Source organism: Vombatus ursinus, unplaced genomic scaffold (genome assembly GCF_900497805.2).
Source record: "Vombatus ursinus unplaced genomic scaffold, bare-nosed wombat genome assembly UNPS02014807.1, whole genome shotgun sequence".
Classification (NCBI taxonomy): domain Eukaryota; kingdom Metazoa; phylum Chordata; class Mammalia; order Diprotodontia; family Vombatidae; genus Vombatus; species Vombatus ursinus.
In genome coordinates, this window is record NW_020954585.1 from 50,354,948 (window position 1) to 50,375,280 (window position 20,333).

The 20,333-nt window shown below is 43.9% G+C and overlaps 1 protein-coding gene across 1 annotated transcript in view; it reads left to right on the plus strand.

Moving 5' to 3' along the window:
- The first annotated feature begins 1,666 nt into the window (after positions 1-1,666).
- TTYH3 (tweety family member 3) overlaps positions 1,667-20,333 on the plus strand; it is a 185,932-nt gene continuing 167,265 nt past the window's right edge. The window contains exon 1 of the mRNA XM_027874545.1: positions 1,667-2,107. Within this exon, the coding sequence (XP_027730346.1) occupies positions 1,985-2,107 (123 nt within the window). The 5' untranslated portion in view covers positions 1,667-1,984. The remainder of the gene's footprint in view (positions 2,108-20,333) is intronic.

Here is a 20,333-nt window from a genome sequence, read left to right on the forward strand (position 1 = left end):
GTAGGTGGCCTTAACTTTTGTGTGTTATGGACTGTTTTTGGCATCCTGGTGAAACCTATAGATCCCTTTTCAAAAGTAATATTTTTAAATAATTGAAAGAAATGGTAAATTTCAATTAGAAATTAGTGAAAATAAAGATTTTTTTTTACCATACAAATTCATGGATCCCCTGAAATCTATCCCGAGATAAGAATCACTAATATAAGGCTTTTAGGTATAGCTATAGACAGATATAGGTATTTAGACATAGGCTTTTTAAAAAAAATTTGTTATTATAAAAAAGTATTTATTAAGCACTTACTATGCACCTAGTGGCTCAGTGGAAAGAGCACCCAATCTGGAGTCAGGAGACTCCTCTTCATGAGTTCAAATCTGCCCTCAGACACTTACTAACTCTGTGATCCTGGGAAAGTCACTTAACCCTGTTTGCCTCAGTTTCCTCATCTGTAAAAACGAGCTGGAGAAGGAAATGGCAAACCACTCCAGTATCTTTGCCAAGAAAACCTAAATGCAGTCATGAAGAGTGAGACAGAACTGAACCAAAAAAAAAAATTGGGCTTTTAAACTTATTTAATAATGACTGGCACCACTTACATAGCACCTATGCTAAGCACATTACAAATGTTCTCTCATATTATCTTAACCCTAGGAAGTAGGTGATGATATCCTTTTTTTTTTTTTTTATAGATAAGGAAACTGAGGCAGAGAAATGAAGTTACTTGCCTAAGGTCAAAGAGCTAATAAGCATCTTATATCATATTTGAATTACTATTTGAATTTGAATAACTACTGTGACATCTATCTGCATATTACTTTATTTCATTCTATCCCTGTGAGGTAGGCAAGACAGGCTGTATTATTATCTCTATTTGGCAGGTGAGGCTAGGGAGGGTAATAATTGCAGGGCAGAGACTAGAATTCAGTTCCCGTCTCCAAGTCTGTCTGTATCATCATTAAAAAAAACAAAAAATAAAAAACGAAAAAAAAACCGAGACAAAATACAAAACTTGATTGTCTGTCTTCATAGGCCCTCCCAGACCGGCTGCTTCTAGGGTTAGGAGGGTGACTGAGCCCTTGCCCTCTAGGGGTTGACAGCCTGACTTACTGACCTGAGGAGGCTGTGGTTAGGCAGGAGCCATTTAATGAACTCAGACAATACTGGACAGACGGCGTGAAGATTAAATGTTTACATTGCATTGTATTCAGCTAAAGTCAGCTTCTTGGAAAGATGCCACCATGGAAATACTCAATAGTCCATAGTCCTCGAAATCCTATTTCCCAAGAGGCTGACCTCCGTCTCGGCAACACCCGGCCCACGGTCATGGCGTGGGCTTTTAAAATCGCTCACCAACTCCAGGAGGACTGTATTGAATTAGCGGATGGGAAGGAGAGCCGGGGAAGAACCGGTCTTGGGGGTAGAGGGCGCGTCCCATAAACGGGAGGGGGCGTGGCTCCATGGAAGCGGGACCAATGGAGGCTAAGGGGGCGCGGCGGGTGGAAGTGGGGGTAGGGGTGGGGGTGGGGGTGGACTGGGGGTGGGGAGGCGGGGAGCTTCAGCTCTCGCCGCGGCGGTGGCAGCGGTTGCGAACAAAGAGCAGGCGGTGGGGAGGAGAGGATCGGGGAGAGGAGCGCAGCGGAGTGCAGCGCTGCACGTCGGGGGCGCTCAGGCTGCTGGCTCGTTTGCAGACCCGGCGATGCGGGAAGCGGGCAGAACGCCGTCCGGGCAGCGGGGGACCCTGGCCCCCTAACCCTCCCCGCATCAGTCAACCTGCCCGGGAGCCCCAAGAGAAGTAGGAGCCTGATGGCAACCGGGGCCCCACGCGGCTGAGCAAAGCCAAGGCCGGGGAGCCAGGGGAGGCGGAGGAAGAGGAGGGAGGGAGGGAGAGGCGGCCAGGAGGCAGGCATCTCCCCCCCCACTTTTTTTCCCATCCCACCCCAGCCGTCCACCCCTACCCCTCGGAATCCCCTGCGGACAGCCGGGCCCATGGCCGGGGTCAGCTACTCCGCGCCCTGGTGGGTGAATCTCTTGCACCGGCTGCCCCATTTCAACCTGCAGTGGGAGACGACGAGCAGCCAGTTCCGGCCCGAGGACACGGAATACCAGCAGGTGAGTGTCACCTCCCCCACACCCCCCCACGGGTGTCCGTGTTCGTGCGGGGGTGACTGGGCAGCCTCCCCAGGGCTCCTCCGCTCCGCCTTCCGTGGCACCCACGGTGGGGTGGGGAGGCTGGAACGGACGAAGGGCTGCGGAGGCACTCTTCCATTTTAGACACTTTGGTGTAGGGAGGGATATTGCAATCTGGGTTCCTCTTACCCAGATCAGGGCCTTTCCAGAGAATACGGTGATTGGGCATTGGTGAGGAAGGGGATATAGAATCTCACTTGGTAAACACAGGATAGAAAAATCCCCCTGGTCTAGTTTTAGGGATCATAGTTTAATACAGAGCTTGAGAGCAGCATGAGAGGATGAAATTATGCCCCATTCCATCTCATTTCTCCCTCCATACGTCTCATCCCTTTTCTCCATAGTCCACCTCCTCCCCATCCCCCACCTCCCCGCCACAGGAGAGGTCCCCTTTGGGAGGGCTTGAAAAGGAGCTAGCTCCCACTTGCTTCAGAGATCTCTGAGCCTCCCTGCAACACCCCCCCCCACCCCGCCCCGGGCTTTGGACTCCAGCAGGTGGATTACCCGTCCCCACCCCACAACCCAAGGTACCAGGACTCTTGGACAGGGTCCCTTTTTTGTGGTTCTGGGGCTTGTGCTTTCCTGCCTGGGACTGTGGTGAGGACAGCCTCTAATCAGTGTAAACAAAGTACTCTGGCAGGAGAAGAGAGAGGTGGAAGGTAACAGTTAAAGCTCAGTTAAAGCTGTGTGAGAACCTGGTCTCTGCAGAAGAGCCTCTGTCTCTTGGCCTGGCTTTAACACTGTCCAGCTGTCTCCTTGAAACCACTGTAGGGTGCCTGGGGCCCTGTCTCTTCTCGGGGTTGGGAAGGAGCTGCAGTGATTTGTGTCGGCTTATTGAGCTGTGTTTCTTCCTTGATTGCTCACCATTTTTGCCTTCCTGGGTACTCTCTACAAAAGATGCAGAAGTGGCTTGCATAGACAAACTGTGGGGCCTGGTGGTGGCTCTAGACTGATGGTGAACTCCACCTTTATCTCTGTGGGCAGTAGAACAAAGTCACCCTCAAGTCTGTCAGGTGCCAGTTTCTTTGCCTACCCTTTGGACCTGAGGCTTGGCTGGTCTTGCACCCAGGACAAACCTTGAGTTTATCATTGACCCAGTCCCAGGAGGTCAAGTGATCTTTTCCCTTGCCAAGCTAACTTTTTTCCCCCTTGCAAGTGAAGTGGCCAGTGGGGAGCTGGCGGTTGGGATTTCTTTCTTGAAGACAGTTGTGTTCACATTTGTTTGTGGTATCCAATTCCAGTAGCTCTGCAGGGTCTGATTACCTGGGAGGTTAAGGCCACTCTGGATTTTATCGGGTATTTCCCATATGGTCATCTCCCTGGGGAGTCACCATCTCCTCTGGGTCTTGTGTTGGTTGGTTGGTTAGTATGGTTGCCTGGCACATAACAGATGCTTAATAAATGTTGATTGATTGATTGTACCTTTCATTATGGGTATTGCTGATCAGTTTCATGGGACTGTTTTTGGGGGGAGGTCTGAAAAATAAGTTGGGCATCCTTCTTGTACTGGATGTTATACACACCAGTCAATTGTTGTCCTGTCTTCCCTGGCCAGAGTTCAGAGATCTATGGTGGAGTGACTGACAGACATCTGTCTAGGAGGTGGGCTTGCCTTGTATGCCCACAATGGCCATACTACTTGTGGGCTGTGTGTGGTTTGTGGTTACTCAGGAAAGTTGGCAGTAATGCTGATAAACTTAGGGCCCAGCCAGCCTCCCTTGTTTCAGGGAACTGCTTGCATGGCGCTCTTGTAGGAATGCCTGTTTTCCGTTGTTCTTGTCTCTTGATTAGATTTGAGAAATATTACCATTCCCCATCCTCTTTGCAAGTGCTGACATATTCTTTCTTTCCTTTTCCCTTCTCAAAAAATTATTTTTGCTTTTATATATAGCTTTTGATTTTGTATCATCTTCACTTCTGAATATATTTCTCCTACTCCCTCTTCCCATAAGCCAATTCAGCAAAACCAACAAGCACATTAACTGTTGGATGGTGTATGCAATATTCCCCACCCATATGCACCCACCTCTGCCAAGAAGGGAGAAAGATAAATTTTTTTTTCCAATTTTTTTTCTGGGTCCTCCTGCTTCTTTTAAATGCATGAGGTAGAGTTTGATCTGGAAGAGACTTTATTTAGAGATTATCTGATTCAGTCTCCTGATTTTTCAGATGAGAAAATTGATCATTGTGCTAATAAGCAGTATAGTCAGAATTTGAACCCAGGTCCTCTGACTCCCAAGTCCTGTGCTCTTTATATAGCACCATGTTGCCTCAGAGTTAACCACTGAATAATTTTAAATGTTGAAATGTGGATGGAGAACTGAGCCTGGAGTCAGGAAGACCTGAGTTCAAATGTGGCCTCAGACATTTACTAGCTGTGTGACTCTGGGCAAGTCACTTAACCTCTCTCTGCCTCAATTTCCTCAATTAAAAAATGGAGATTATAGTAGTACCTACCTCCTAGGGTTGTTTTGAGGATTAAATGAGATAATGTTTGTAAAACACTGAGCACAGTGCCTGACTCATAGTAGGTGATTAATAAATGCTTGTTTCCTTTCTTTCCATCTCCTCTTCCTCTGCTCTAAATTATAGCCTCACAGAATCACAGAATGCTAGAATTGGAAAGGCCCCTGGAGATCATTTAGTCTAACCCCTTCGTTAAACGAGAGGGGTAAACTGAGGCCTTGAAATTCCTAGACAGAGGTTTTCCCTTGGTGAGACCTTAGGGTTTGAGCACGTGCTAATTTCTTTCTTGTTTTAATATTGGCAACTTTAAGGATCTTGACTCTGCTTTGTGTGGCTTGAGAGTGGTTGGGGGTGGTTTCCTACTTAGAGGGGGTAAGGGGTGGGTGCTGAGAGGAATGAATGAATGTGGGGTTTAGAGAGAAGCTGGGCTAGATTGCTGAGGTGCATGGAGGATCCCTTGCACTTGACACTGGAGCAGTTAGCTGAACTCTAGTAAACTCTAGTAAAACAGTCATCAACAAAAGAAGGAAGGAGGTGATTTGAATTTAGTCATGCTAGCATGGCAAGGGAAATGGTTCCCAGGCTTTTGGGGAGCCGAAGGCTTGACTGCTTAGTTTGTCCAATCCTTGGAGTCCATGTGTATTCTGAGAAAATGGGCATCCTAGTCTTGGGATGAGTCTGGAGGCCTGAGGGAGTTCATGGTGGGGAGGGTGTTCTGCCACAAGGCTGTGCTGGTGCATATCAGGCCTGTGACAAGTGTCCCGTGGAGCAAACAATCTTCCTCTTGGTACCCTCTCACCTCAAAAGAGGGCATTACAAGGAATGGCTTTCAGTGCTTTGCTGAGGTATGGGAGACTCTTTTAGGGAGGGAGTTGCATCATTTGTTGTGTGGGGTTTATGGGTGCTTTTCTTATGAGGAGGCCTGATTAGTATCTCCTCTGCCTGGAGACAATGGTACCCACTTGGACCACTGGGGGCAGCTGCCTTTGTCTGAAGTGTCCAGGAGAGAAAGCTGCTTGTGATGGCAGCTGAATTCGAGTGTCAGAGGCCCTGGGGGGTGCTTGTTAGAGATGGTGGTGGATGGGAGGAAAGCTCTAAATATGTGGTTTGGGCCTTTGGCATCAGTCCCTCCTTGGTGGACTTGGTGTGTGTATGTGTGCATGTGTGTGTATGTGCGTCTTTGGGTGCCCATGTGTTCCCATCTATCTTCACCTGCATATTTCAGTCCACACCTCCCCTAAGGACCAGTGTTCTGTGAAGCTGAGTCAACCTCAGAGGAAGAGAGGTTGTTAGGTATCCTTCATCTTGGGCATCTCCTGGAATTTCACTGCTCCCTCCCCTCCTCTACACAATTCTGCATTGGCCTTTGGCCCAGAGTCAGTCTTTTTTGCAGCAGGTTATGGGAAAAGGCTCTGGGGAGGAGGGCAATTGTGAGCTATGCCCAAGCCCTAGTGACCAGACTAGATAATGAAGTCAAGGAGGGTGTCTGGGTTAGATATACTGATGGTGGATGACAGACTCCAGCCCTTACTTACCTCTGGGAATACCAGTGTGGGCCCTCACGCTGCCCTTTGGAGCTACAGGGAAGCACTTCCTGGTCCTGGCTAAAGTCTCTCCCAGAAGAGAGGGAGTTGCATCTGGAGATGGGAACCGACTTCATCTGAGTCATACTGCAGTGTTCAGCTAAGAGTTCTTATTGTTTGGGGAGAGATAAGCCAAAGTGAGGGGGGAGGGAATGGGGAAGCCAGCCGGTGGAGGAAGCTTATCCTTTCTATTTTTTCATCTCAGGAAGGCTCTCTGCTTCCCTTTTTCCTAGCGGTAGGGGCATGCTAAGCAGTCAGGGTGGAGGCAATAGGATTGTCAAGGCTTTCCCTCCAGGCCAACGTTGCTTTCTTTCTGGGAGTAAAAGAAATCTTAAGAAACCCTTTCCACTCAATAAGCAAGCATTTATTAAGTACCTGCTAAATGCCATTCACTTTGCTCGGTACCGGGGAGGCAAAGATAAAATAAAATCCTCCTCACTTCCATCTCCTTGTTTTTTTGGCTTTCTTTCAAGACTCTGTTCAAATCCCACCTTCTTCAAGAAGTCTTTCCTGTCCCCCTTCACTACAAGAGCCTTTCCTCTGGGATTACTTCTCATTTGTTATTGTTCAGTCCTTTTATTTGTGTCTGACCCTTTGTGAACCCGTTTGGGGTTTTCTTGGCAAAGATACTGAAGTGGTTTGCCATCTCCTTTTTCATTTTATAGATGAGGAAACTGAGGCAAACAGGGTTAAGTGACTTGCCCAGGGCCACACAGCTAATAAGTGTCTGAGGCTAGATTTGAATTCAGGTCTTCCTGACTCCAGGCTGGGCATTCTATCCAGTCACCACCTCTCTGCTCTCTCATTTACATTGTACCCATCTGGTTGTTTGCATGTTGTCTCCCCTTTGGATTGTGTTTCTTAAGTAGAGGAACCATGTTGTTTTATTTTTCTTTTCATTGTGTCTTCAGTGCATAGCACAGTACCTTCAATACAAATAAGCCTTAATAAATGTTTTTTGATTGATAAAACAATCCTGCCCTCAAGGAACTTACATTCTCTTCAGAGGGGAGCCTAGCAATGACTGTCAAAAAGCACCGGCCGACAAAGTTTTCTTCCTTTAGGTTCCCCTTTCTGCAGTCTTCCATCTTGGCTCTCATTGTCATCCTCCTCTTCCTTTAGTTCCCAAGTCTCTTCCCCATCTTCCTATGCAAAATTAGGAAAGAGACCTAGGGGGAAGCAGGGAAAAAAGTTTTGAGTTTGGAGTGCTCAACTTGAAATCATGGGATCTGAGATGGAATCCCATCTCTGTGGCTTACTATCTATGTGACCTTGGTCAAGTTAGTGACCTCTGTGGGCTTTAGTTTTCTCAGCTGTTAAAAAAAATGTTAAGGTATTGAACTGTATTATCCCCTAAAGGTACTTTTATGATCCTGGGACCTTATATGAACATCTTAGTGTAAATTGGTTGTATTTCTTTTCTTAGAACCAATCTCAAAATTTGGTGGGAAGGGACAAAGTCTCTTATTTCATTTTACAGTTAAAGGAATTTTAGTCATGAACAAGCAGGTGGGGGAGGTATTTTTCTTTTTCTTTAGGACCAATCTGTACTGAAATCAGATTCCTCTACCAAGTTAGACAGGTGCACTTTCTTATTTACTGATGTAAACAGGATCCTTATGAGCCTGCTGTTGCTTTTGCAGATGATAGAGTATCAGGACTGGGACTTCATCTCTGTTCTTTGTTACTCTGTAGAATACACAGGTCCTCAGTGGGTACCCTTGGGATGCTGAAGATCACCTATTGTCAGTGACTAGTATTGGGATTTTGTGATTTGGTACCCAGTCCCAGATTTCCCTAGAAGACACAAATGCCTTTTTTATCCCTAGCCCCTAGTAAAGTGCATGGCGCGTAGTAAACGTTTAATAAATGCTTATTGTTTGATTGAGACCTGAGGCTAGGATCAAGGCTTTGAGCTTCAGTGCCTCTTGTCAAGGCATGAATCATTATATCTCAGAGACTTTGCCTCTCCTTGGAGAGGCCATGCTCTGAGAAGTGTGGAGTTGAGGAAGGGTGATAGAGGTGGTGCCATCTTGGTTCTTAGGTACTGTTTCTCTTGAATTTCCTGTGGCCCTAGTCCAGGGGTGGGGAACCTTCAGGCCTTTGATTGAAGGGCGGCACTTGAGTTTCTAGAAGGTCACATGTGGCCTTCAGGCTCGCAGGTAACCCACCCTTGATCTAGTCTCTTCTCCTCACTTAAAAATACCTCCTACCTTGGTCTGTTCATAACTTAAATACCTAACTGGGTACAGCTTTTATCCTGCAGAATGTGACCAAATACACCCATATCATTGAATATTAGAGCTACTGGGACTTGAGAGATCATCTCATCTAACCATTTCATTTTACAGATGGGGAAACTGAGACCCAGATAGGGCAAAAGATTTGCCCAAATTTACACAGCTAGCAAGTGGTAGAACTGGGGCCTGGACCCAGATCTTTTGATTCCTAAGCCCTGTTTTTCTTTTTCTTTCTTTCTTTCTTTCTTTCTTTCTTTCTTTCTTTCTTTCTTTCTGTCTTTCTTTCTTCCTTCCTTTCTTTCTTCCTTTCTTTCTTTCTTCCTTCCTGTCTTTCTTCCTTCCTGTCTTTCTTTCTTCCTTTCTTTCTTTCTTTCTTTCTTTCTTGCTTTCTTTCTTTCTTGCTTTCTTTCTTTCTTGCTTTCTTTCTTTCTTGCTTTCTTTCTTTCTTGCTTTCTTTCTTTCTTGCTTTCTTTCTTTCTTTCTTCCTTCCTCTCTCTCTCTTTTTGTCTCTCTCATTTATTGATGCATTTTGTTTTTTACAACAGTTATTTTCAAATATAGTCCATTACTTTTGCTCCCAGCAACTCCAAATCATTTTTGGCAGAATATTCAAAAGGTTGCACTGTAATTCCAAAAAAATTTAGTAGAGGGAACTACCCTCTACTAAAAGGAAAGAAATGAATTTCGTTATCTGTTCTGCAGCACCAAAACTGGTCATTGCAATTAATCCACAGTTCATTTGTCTTTTTGTGTTTTATTTTCCAGTCCTGCATACCTCTTCTGGGGTATTCTTTGACAATTGGTTTCTTTGTATATCTTCCCGGGAAGTTGGGTGCTTAATAAATGCATTTAGAGAATACTGAGTATCCTTCCTCAATCTTTATAGTGCTTTTTTTCCATATCTTATGTTTTGGTCTTGATGGTGCATTGCCTGCCCCATTTCCTAATTTTAAAATGTCTTGTCTTCTTTTTCTCTAACTAAATTGTAAACTCCTTAAAGGCAGGGAGAAAGGCTTTGTATATTACAGTGTCTAGCTTAGGGAATAGTGTAGGACTCAATAGATCCTTCTCTAACTTGAAGCCTTGGACGGCTGCTCCTCTATGATTCCTAGTTAGTCAGCCCAAACTTTTCCATTAGGATCCTGAAGTTCTCTCATGACTGTAATCCTGACTTGTGACCTAGTGGTGTAAACCAGAGGCTTCTTCCAAGACACATAGAGATCAAGATCTCCTTAGTCTTAGCTGATGCTGCTGAGATACCTCACTGCAGTTCCTTGTCCAGCCTTACTGTATCTAGAACTCTGTGTCTTCCACACCTTTTAAATTGTGGTTCATCCTTCATTCTCAAAGAGGACCAATGACATCAGGAGGGTGATGTCTTGACTTGCAAGTGAAATTGGAGTTAAGTGAGGCAGGGCTGTGCAAAGTCATCAGCCTCCAGAATCATTGAAGTCCAATGGCAAAGCCATAGGTCAGGACAATTGGTGATGGCCCTGGATGCAGTGTGAGACCTTGGCCTTTTTTTCACCTTCTAAATTACCAACCAAGAGAGAGAAATCTGAGGAATGTGCTGATCTAGTTAAACCAAACCTATGGTTTAGAAATAGTCATCAGGGATGTCTCTTCTGTGGTCATGTTTTAGGGGTTGTTATCAGGGAATAACAATGGAAGATTTTGCTCTGGGGGTCCCTTCACTATCCCATGAACACACCATGCTTATTCTTGCCTTTCTGCCCTGACCTAGGATGTTTTACTTTTCAGCTCCTGCCACCTTCATGTCCTCTTCTACCTTTTCAAATCATACTCATCCTTCAACACCTAGTCAAGTCCCACCTTCTCCATGAAGCCTTTCCTAGTAACTCTAGGCGTTATTAATCTTCCTCTACTCTGCATTCCTTTGGGACTATTTTTTGGGGGACAACAATATAAGTTAGTAAGTAACTGTATTAGAAAAATTCTGGAAAGATCCAGCTACATAAACCTTTGTTTCTTCATCTGTGAAATGGGGATGATAGTATTTTGTGAGGATCAAATGAGAGACTGGAGGAAGAAAGCCTCCTGTAAAACTGGAAAGTTTTATATAAATGTAAAGGATTATTGTTACTGTTGTGAGCTTCTTGAAGACAAGGAGTGTTTTTTTTTGTCTGTCTTTGTATCCCTAGCACAACACAGCACAGTGCTTGACACATAATATTTTGTTGTTTAGTCATTTTTCGGTCATATCTGACTCTTTATGATCACATTTGGGGTTTTCTTGGCAGAGATACTGGAGTGGTTTGCCATTTCCTTCTACAGCTCGTTTTGCAGATGAGGAAACTGAAGCAGACAGGGTGAAGTGACTTGCTCAGGGTCACACAGCTAGGAAGAGTCTGAGGCCAGATTTGAATTTAGGAAGAGGAGTCTTCCCGACTCCAGGTTTGGTGCTCTTTCCACTGAGCCACCTATCAGGCACATACTAAGTACTTAATAAATCCTTATTGATCGTGTTCTCCCTAATTCACAGAATGCAAATTCCTTGAAGGCAAGATCTTGCTTTATATTCCCCTTGCTTCAAACACTAGCTAGGGTTAGAAGAGACTTCACTGATATTTAGTGCATCCCCTTTATTTTACAGATGAAAAGTAAAGTGATTTGCTCAAGGTCATACATAGCTCCAGGTTGTCTGAGCTGGAGGCAGTGTTGCCTAATGGTGCTGGATTTGGAGCTTGAAAGACCAGGATTCAGATCCTTCCTCTTATGCTTAATAGTGAATTACTTCATCTTTCTGAGTTTCAGTTTTCTCAGCTGCAAAATGTGGATACTGTACCTTTGAGGGTGACTGTCAACCTCAAATGAGGAAATGTATACAAAGTGCTTTGCAAACTTTAAAGGTCTCTATAAAAGCCAATTATTTGGATTCAAAGTCTAGTGTTGTTACCCTGGGGCTAAACACCAACAAGTTGCCCAGTGTATCCTTATTGGTTAAGGGATTTGAATGGGGAGCCATCCTCCAAATTGGTCTTCCCAGTGATGTGTCCTTGGGCCAGGAGTTATGGGGATGGGCTACCGAGCTGCTCATTCTTCCAGCCATGTGTCTTTGTGTTGTTTCTACCATACTGGCTCTCACCAAGTCCTGTAGGCTTGGCTCCTCTCTCCTTCATATTGGAAGCATGTGTGCCTGTGCACGTCCCGGATGACGTCTTCTTGTCCTGCTCCCCACTGGCTCGGAGTCACGGTTTTGGCTTTTAAAGGGCTTGAGTTGTGTGCTTTGTTTCCCACCAGGCCTGGTTCCTTTCGTCTTCTCAAAGCAAAGATCTGTTCTTGGGGATGGGGATGGGGGTGGGGTGGGTAGATGGAGAGAGTCTCTTTATAAGCAGTAGAATAGAGAGCTATGGGAATACTATCTAATGGTCAACATCTGAGGGCCTACTTTGTAGATGATGATGTCATTTTTTGTATGGCACTCAAATCTGTTCAACGTGTGCTCTCATATTATCTCAAATTTTATCCCCTCAATTAGTGAAACGTATGGAGAAGGGAGTGGTATCCCCAATTTACTGATGTGGACACCGAAGAGGAGAAAGGTTGAGCATCTTATTTTAATCACATAACTATTTAATGACAGAGCTGAGACTAGAACAGGTCTTCTGATTTTTCCCCTCCAGTCTTCTCATAAAGGGAGCTGGTGAAGGGAATCAGTGTTGCTTTCTCCCTTCTGCCTGTTGTGTTTTAATAGCTGTCAACATCTGTACACTTCTGGTGGCCTCTGGACTTAACCCAGACAGAGTCCGTGGAGATTTACAAGTTTTACCCTGACTCAGTCAGAAGTGCCAATTAAACCTGTCTAAATGGTGGTTCTGACTTAGAGGCCTCTGTCATGGGCAGGGGAGGAAGGGGAGAACGGCTTTGTGGAGGGGTGGGGTAAAAAGGGAGGCAGTAGCTCCTGTGGGGAGCTCTGTGGGTTTCTTCCTTGTTCAGTAGTTCAGGTGTGTCTGCCTCTTCCTGACCCAGTGGACCGTATCACACCTGTACTCTCCATGGGGTTTTCTTGGCAAAGATACTGGAGTGGAATAAGACAAACAGAGGTTAAGTGACTTGCTCAGGGTCACACAGCTAGTAAGTGTCTGAGGCCACATTTGAACTCAGGGCTTCCTGACTCCAGGCCTGGCGCTCTATCCATTGAGCCACCTCACTGCCTTGTGGGTTTCTTCAGAGTCTTGTTAATTCTTGCTTTGGGAAGTGAGGAGTCAAAAAGGAGAAATACAGGTTGATCAGACTGTGTTAGGATCGTAAAGTGAGAGGAAGTCTTGTACTTTGTGTTCAATAAATTGAGATTGAAGGTTTTGGTTTTTTTTACTTTGTATCTCCCCTAGTGCTTAGGCTACAGTTGCGCTTAAGTGCTTAATAAATGAATGTCAAGTGCATGAAGAAGACCTTTTGGCTTTTTCCTTTGTAAGATGAGGGTATTGGGTTCAATTCTCTCTATAGTCCCTTGCTGTTCAAAGCCCTAGGAGGACTGGGTTGAATGAATGAAGGGTGAGGTTCGCCAATCTTCAACTGGAGCAGTGGCTAGAGCTCTGGGCCTGGAGGCAGGAGGACCTGAGTTCAAATCCAGACTCAGATACTTACTAGCTGTGTGGCAGTGGTCAAGTCACTTCACCCTGTTTGCCTCAGTTTCTTCATCTGTAAAATGAGCTGGAGAAGGAAATGGCAAACCATTCTAGGCAAACCTGTGTCAAAAAAAATCCCAAAAAGGGGTCATGGAGATTGGACATGACTGAAAATGACTAAACAACAATAAATATTTCAACCTCTGCTTGTCATCTTGTGGTGAACTGCTTGCTGATGAGTTGAACAGGAGGAAGGATGAAGGACAGGCCAGATATAGGCTTTTAAATGTCTCTTTTCCAAGACCATTCAGTCTCCTAGGTAGACAACTCCAGGGATTTGTCATAATGGTTTAGAACCAGAATGAGAGAAAATCAGAGCAAAAAAACAGTAATCAACCCCTGGACTTCCCCCTGGATCTTGTTGTTTCTAAACTGAACCCCTTCAATCCCCTGGAGTCAGTCACCTGTACTCCAGCTGTTAGTGGGAGAAGCATGTGGTCCAGGTGAGCAGACTGGAGAATAGTATATATGAAAATGTTAAGGAACAGAGAAGAGGGCTCACCTCTTCTCTGTTCCTTAACATTTTGATGGAGGTCAAGTTTTTGTTGAAATGAATGAACCAGCCTTGAAGGTGGACTGGGAGGGGAGAACAATAACTGTGGAAGGTAAACACACAAGCTGAAGTTGTGGGTTTTTTTTGGTTTGTTTTTAAACTATTAGCTGGCCAAGTCAATTCCTTTCTCTCCTTCACTCCTCCCACCCCTCCAGCCATCTGGAAATTCTCCCAAAGCCCAGAGCCCAGGGCAATTGCCTTGGTTTACAATACCCTAGGGATGGGTCTGTGTGTGTTTTCACAATCTAGGCAGATGTCAGAATGAAGTAAAGTAAACCCTTTTCCCTCACCTGCTGTAGGATTTGATACTCAACTTTCCTCCTGGCTTTTGGCAGTTCACCCTTTCTCAGGCAGTTGTGGCCCTGCTTGTGACAGGTGTTGGGGGAAAGCAGACACACTCCCAAATACGTCAGGAAGTTCCTCTGTTTGAACCCACAACAGAACTTTGAGAAAGGGTATTGGTTCAAAGCTTGGAAGCTGGGTCGTTTCCACTCCTGCTATCATTAAATAATATTCCTTTGCTTTTAGGACAGGAGGTAGGACATGACAGCTCTTGCTTTAACTGTCACAGTTATTATATACAGAAGGAAATCAAGGTTGGAGATTTTGGTTATTAAAATGCTGTCACTCTCCTGCTCAGAAACCTTCAATGGCTCCCCATCACTTACAAATCTTCAACCTCATGTTCTTGGACCTTCAAATTCAGCCTCTTCCTTCGATACAGTTGTATCTCTGACTGTTCCACTGAAGAAATCCTCTGCTTATCTCTTCACTTCCTGCTTGTTCTGGTCTTGACTTGTTCAGTCAGTTGGTCAATAAATAAACATTTATTAAGTATCCACCATGACACTGTGCTAATGACTAAGGATACAAAGAAAAACAAATGAGAGTCCCTGCTGTCAAAGTGCTCACAGTCTAATATTCCCTGAGTAGAGTTCTCTTTCCCTATCTGTCTTTCTTTTAAGGCCCAACAGAGGCTACTCTGTCCTTCATGAATCATCCCTGACTACTCTTGCCCATATCTATCACAATCCAATTCAAGAAACATTTATTAAGCCCTTATTATGTGTAAGGAACTGTACTAGGCTCAGGGAGTAGTAAGATAGGACAGAGGCCCTATATTTTTTAAGAAGCTTATGGGATAAGAAGGTGGAGGGGAGGACAAATCTATAAATCATTATAATCCAAGGCAAAGGAAAGGTTCAGGTAAAAGGTTAGGAGAAATTTGAAGCAGGACAGATCACTGTCAGCTAGCAGTCAGGGAAAGTCGTGGAAGTGGTTGTACCTGAGATAGCCTTGAAGGAAGGAAGATGATCCGAAGATGGAGATGGGAGGAGGCTATTCCAGGAGAAGGTAAGGTGAGCAAAGCTATGGAGATGTGAGGGCAGGATGAGAAAGGTGGATGGGGGAGGGGTGGGGATAATGTCAGGAGTTCAATTTGTCTGGTGCATAGAACACATAAAGGAGAAAAAGAAGTGTGAGATGAGGCTAAAAAGGTAGGTTGGAGCCAATTTGTGGAGAGCTTTGAGTGCCAGACAGGTTTTTGAGCTCTCTCATCTCTAAACTAGCATTCTCTAGTATTTTTTCTGTTGGTTGTTCCCTGGTGTGTGTTAGATTTAGTACTCTAATCAGATAGTAAGTTGCTTAAGGGTAAAAGTTGTGTCTCGTATTTGTACCATCCATAGCACCTGCTGTCATGTGTGTTTTCTGTAGAAACCTGTTGAATTGTTTGGAAATGGGGATGGGCAAGCAGTGGAATGAATTCTCAATGAAATGAGGTCTCTCCTAGGTATCAGCATTGTTTGGGGCAATCATGAAGATCAGCAATAGAGAAACCTGCCTCATTCCTTTCCATTTCAACCCCTGGAACTAGAAAATGCTGTTCTTGCTTTCATTATCCCTTGTGGGAAGCTTGAAATTAAAAAAATATATTTTTTTAATTAATTTATTTTTAGTTTTCAATGTTCACTTCCATAAGCTTGAGTTTTAAATTTTCTCCCCATCCCCACCTCCCTCCCCAAGACAGCATGATATAGGCTACATATACATTCCTATCAAACATATTTTCACATTAGTCATGTTGTAAGGAAGAATTAGAACCAATAGGAGGAACCATAAGAAAGAAGAAACAAAACAAAACAGAAGAAAAAAAAAGAGCAAATAACATACTTTGATCTGGATTCAAACTCCATAGTTCTTTCTCTGGATAATATTTTCCATTATGAGACTTTTGGGAGATATCTTAGATCCTTGCATTGCTGAGAAGAGCTAAGTCTATTAAAGTTAGTCATTGAAAAGTGTGACTGTTACTGTGTACAACGATCTCCTGGTTCTGCTCACTTCACTCAGCATCAGTCCATACAAATCTTTCCAGAAAGTTGAAAATTTGTTGAGAAGAGAAGAGGATGTCCTGCAAAGCCAGAGCCTTATCCTTTGGATGGGAGAACCAATGGAAAATCATAACCCCCAGCTACTCTTCTTAGGAGGCCTGAAAACTGGAGAAAGCCAGAGAAGTCTGTGTCTGGGAAGAGTAGATAATCTGAGGTTGCCCCACAGGAGTAATGATAAGGTGTGGTTTGGGGTCCTTGAGGTTTTTTGGAATTACTTGAAAGTAAGAGATAGGTTACTGTCTTCTGTTTGGAGAGCTGTTTCCTGTAGATATAGATATTCAATCGGATTATCAGAGGGCATGTGTTTGGTAACCTCCTCTTTGTTGTGAGTGGTGCTTTCCCCCTGCCATCAGATACTCCTGCATTATCTCCTCCCACCCCTCTTTCCTGTTTGGATGAAAAGAAAACCCCTTTCACACAGTTGTCTGGTGCCAAGTTACTGCTTTAAAATACGCATTTTGACCTGTTCATAATAAAGGTGGCAGACAGATCAATGTTGGGGTTTGGTGGTTGTGTGTGTGTGTGTGTGTGTGTGTGTGTGTGTGTGTGTGTTGGTAGTCTCCAGAGATCCTAACAGAGGAGAGCATCTCATCAAGAATCCCATTTCTTTATTAGTCTTGATATGAGAAATCAGGAGTAGCTATCTGGGGTAGCTTTACTCTGACTACTTCTCATGTTTGAAGTGTGCTCTACATAGGGGTAGTGGATGAAGAAGGAGAGGACCCCTGGTGTCAAAACACACCAGGGTTTGTTTATAGACTGGGGATAGGGACCAGACCTATCATTTCACTGATATATATCTATATATCTCTATCTATATACATATACACATATATACCCACATATACATATATATATACATACACATACATGTATGTGTATAAGCATACATATATATGTATATATACATACACACACACACAAACCCAAGAACTTCTGGATGAGGAAACTGCATTTACCAATGCAGGTTGACCCCTTATCTGCACCTTGTCGACTTAAAGTTGCCTAGAGTACTTTAAATGACTTGGCCAAGGTTACACATGTAACCTTGTAAGCCACTACATGTCCAAAGAGGGAAGCACATGAAATTAACTGTAGGGCACAGCTCTCCACTGGATGCATGGAGGCTCTTGATGCCTCTTTTCCCATACTTACCCCTGACTCCTGTCTTTTGCTTCGAAGTCCCTTTTATTTGCACCAAGAGCCTGTCTTTCTCCAGAACACCTTTATAACAGCTGGACCCTGAAATCCCATTCACCATAAGGCTTTGCAGGAGGTAGACCTTGCATTTTGACCTTCATTACTGACGGCCATTGGAAAGGAGGGCAGATACTGAGGAGGAAAAATAACTTAAGCATCACTGAAGAGTAACTCTTTAGCTCTAAGCTTCATAGTCACAGAACTTTAGTGCTGAAAGAAACTCTACTAGTGCATTTGTTTCCCTCTTTGGGAGTGTTCTTTGAGCACTGATGAATTAATGCTGAATTTTAAAAAAATTCCATATTCTCTTTTTCACCAGCAGGACACCGGGTGAATTGTTCTTTTTCTTTTCTGCTGTGGGGCATGAGTAGGTGGAAGCTGTTTTTCTGTTTCTTATTCCTTCTTCCCCCACACTCCCAGCCACAAATTCACTTTTAGGAATAGGGTGGGACAACCTCCCTGAGAAGGGTGAGCTAATCTTCATAATGCCAGCCATTAGGCACATTTTCCAGGGTGTCAGGTTCCTTTTCTCTACCTAGAAAAGTGTGTGTGTGTGTGTACACTGTGTGAGAGACGGTGACATTTTTAAGGCTACAGGTTTCTTTATTTCCCTTTCCCATCCCTTCTGAGGAAGTGATTCCCAGAACACAACTCTGGGGTCAGCTATGTCATAGGCACCATGCAGCCTTCTCCAGAAAGCCTTTTAGTTGAGTTCAACCATCTGGGCCCTCTCAACAGAGCCAGCAATCTTCGGCAGAAAAAAATTTTATTTTTTAGGCAGTTGGGTTAAGCGACTTGTCCAAGATCACACAGCTAATAAGTGTCAAGTGTTTGGTTTGAGGCTGGAGTTGAACTCAGATCCTCCTGACTTCAGGGCCAGTGCCACTGTGCCATCTAGCTGCCCCCAGAAAAAAAAATTTAAAAAGAGATCATAGGGAAAGAAACTTGGTGGGGAAATCTAGACATATCTCCTTGGGATCCTGGGCATTAGTTTCATAGAGTAATAAAACTTGAACAGTGTGAGGGTTCTTTGTCCAGCCCCCTCAGTGTCCCTCAGTGCAGGTAAATGTGGTAAAAAGGAGTGCAAATTTTTTCTAATATAATTCTTTTGCTTTAAGAATTATCTCAAGATTTAGAAACATTGTAAAACATCTTCTTTGTGAGGGGGTATTAAAGTATTAGTAGTGATCATGGGATCTAGAAGAGACCTTGGGCCATCAGATGAGGAAACTGAGTCACGGTTAAGTGACCTGCCAAAGGTCACATAGCTAACAAGTGTCTGAGGCCAGATTTGAAGCTTACCGATTCCATGTCCAACTATTATTCCATGTTGCCTCTCTAATTTGACATTATTCTTTGTTTATTCCTTTCAACCAACACTAAACACCTACTCAGTGCAGGGTGAATGACTAGCGTGTTTTATAGAGAGCCATATACCAATGAAATCACAAGTCTGGGTCAATGTGCAAGATGCTAATTGCTAAAATTCAAAACAGTCTCTTCCCTCAAGAAGCTTGATTCACTGTTTTTTCTTTTTTGAACTTTTTTTTGTTAATTTTTTTAATTAATAAATTTATTTTTAGTTTTCAACATTTACTTCCACAAAATTTTGAGTTCCAAATTTTCACCCATCTCGCCCCTCCCCCCACCCCAAGATGGCATGCATTCTGACTACTCCTTCCCCTAGTCTGCCTTCCCTTCTATCTCTCCCCCTCTTCTCTTATCCCTTTCCCCTTAAAAGTTTGCTGAATTGAATGTTGTCGTGTGTTTTATAGATAGGTCTTAGTTGAGTCTAATCATAGGTTGTTTTTTTTTTTTTGAGGCAGTTAGGGTTAAGTGACTTGCCCAGGGTCACACAGCTAGTAAGTGTTAAGTGTCTGAGGCTGGATATGAACTCAGGTTTGATTCACTGTTTGAGCTCAGATAGGGTAGGAAACCATGGCCATGAGGACCTTGTTAGAAGACCTGTGTGTTACCAAAGACTCCTTTTCTATTCTCTTAGAACAAAATTAGTTCCTCTGGGTGTTCAGGTAGATAGTGGTCACTGGTCTTTGGGGCATCCTGTTTTGGGTCATTCCCATGCTTAGCAATGTCTTCAGTGACACCAGGCATAAGTAACATGAAGATGTCAAGTATTAGTGTGCTGGGTTATATGTTTAATTATTCAATGAATCAGTTCACTAGCATTTATTAAATACCTACTATGTGCTAGGGTCTGTTTTAACCGTTGGGAGGAGAAAGGCAAAAGAAAATCTCTGTTTTTAGAAAACGTACAGTTTATAGCAGGTGTCAGAGATGCACAAACAGCCCACAACCCTCCCAAGGGCAGCCTGAAACATTAAAATGTAATTGGGAAATATTTAACAAAATAAATAAAAATACGATAAAACATAGATAACAATATACTGTTTTCTTAGTCAATATGTGACCTGAAGGGATCCTTATGTATGGTTGAGTGAGTGCTACTTCTTGTTGGGTTTGACGCCACTGGTTTACAGTCTGATTGGCTTAAAGTGTTAGCTCATCTACTGTACAGTTTCCTTGAGACCAACCCTGATTTCCCTCAGGCCAAGGGTCTATGCTAGTTTGCCTTGGTTGCATTCCTGGATACTTTCTTAACATCTCTAATCCTTCTTCATCCCATTTTTAGAAGACTGTGGGTGGACAATTCCAAATGCTAGCGAATATTTTGCATTGCTCCCAGGGATGGTGTTGAAACCTCTCCCGTGTGCTGGGTGGGTGGCTTTATTTTTGATGTCTTGGGCTGACTCTCTAGTTTTTGGCACATCGTCTAGTTCTTTCCCAGCGGTATTTGGGCCCAATCTGTTGATCAGAAAATTTATTTATTTAATTTTTTTGCTCCCAGATTTGCTCCTTGACAGTTGGTGACAATTTCTCCCTAAGTCATTTTGGTAGCACTAAGTGCCTAGGCTGGGGGTATGGGTACTCTAGACGCTCTCTGAAGCATTTAAGTACTTCTAAAAGAGCAGAAGGAAAGCCAGAAAGAATCACGGACAAACAGAACAGATTTGAAAGTTGCAAGTTGAATTTGTGTTACATTTTAAAA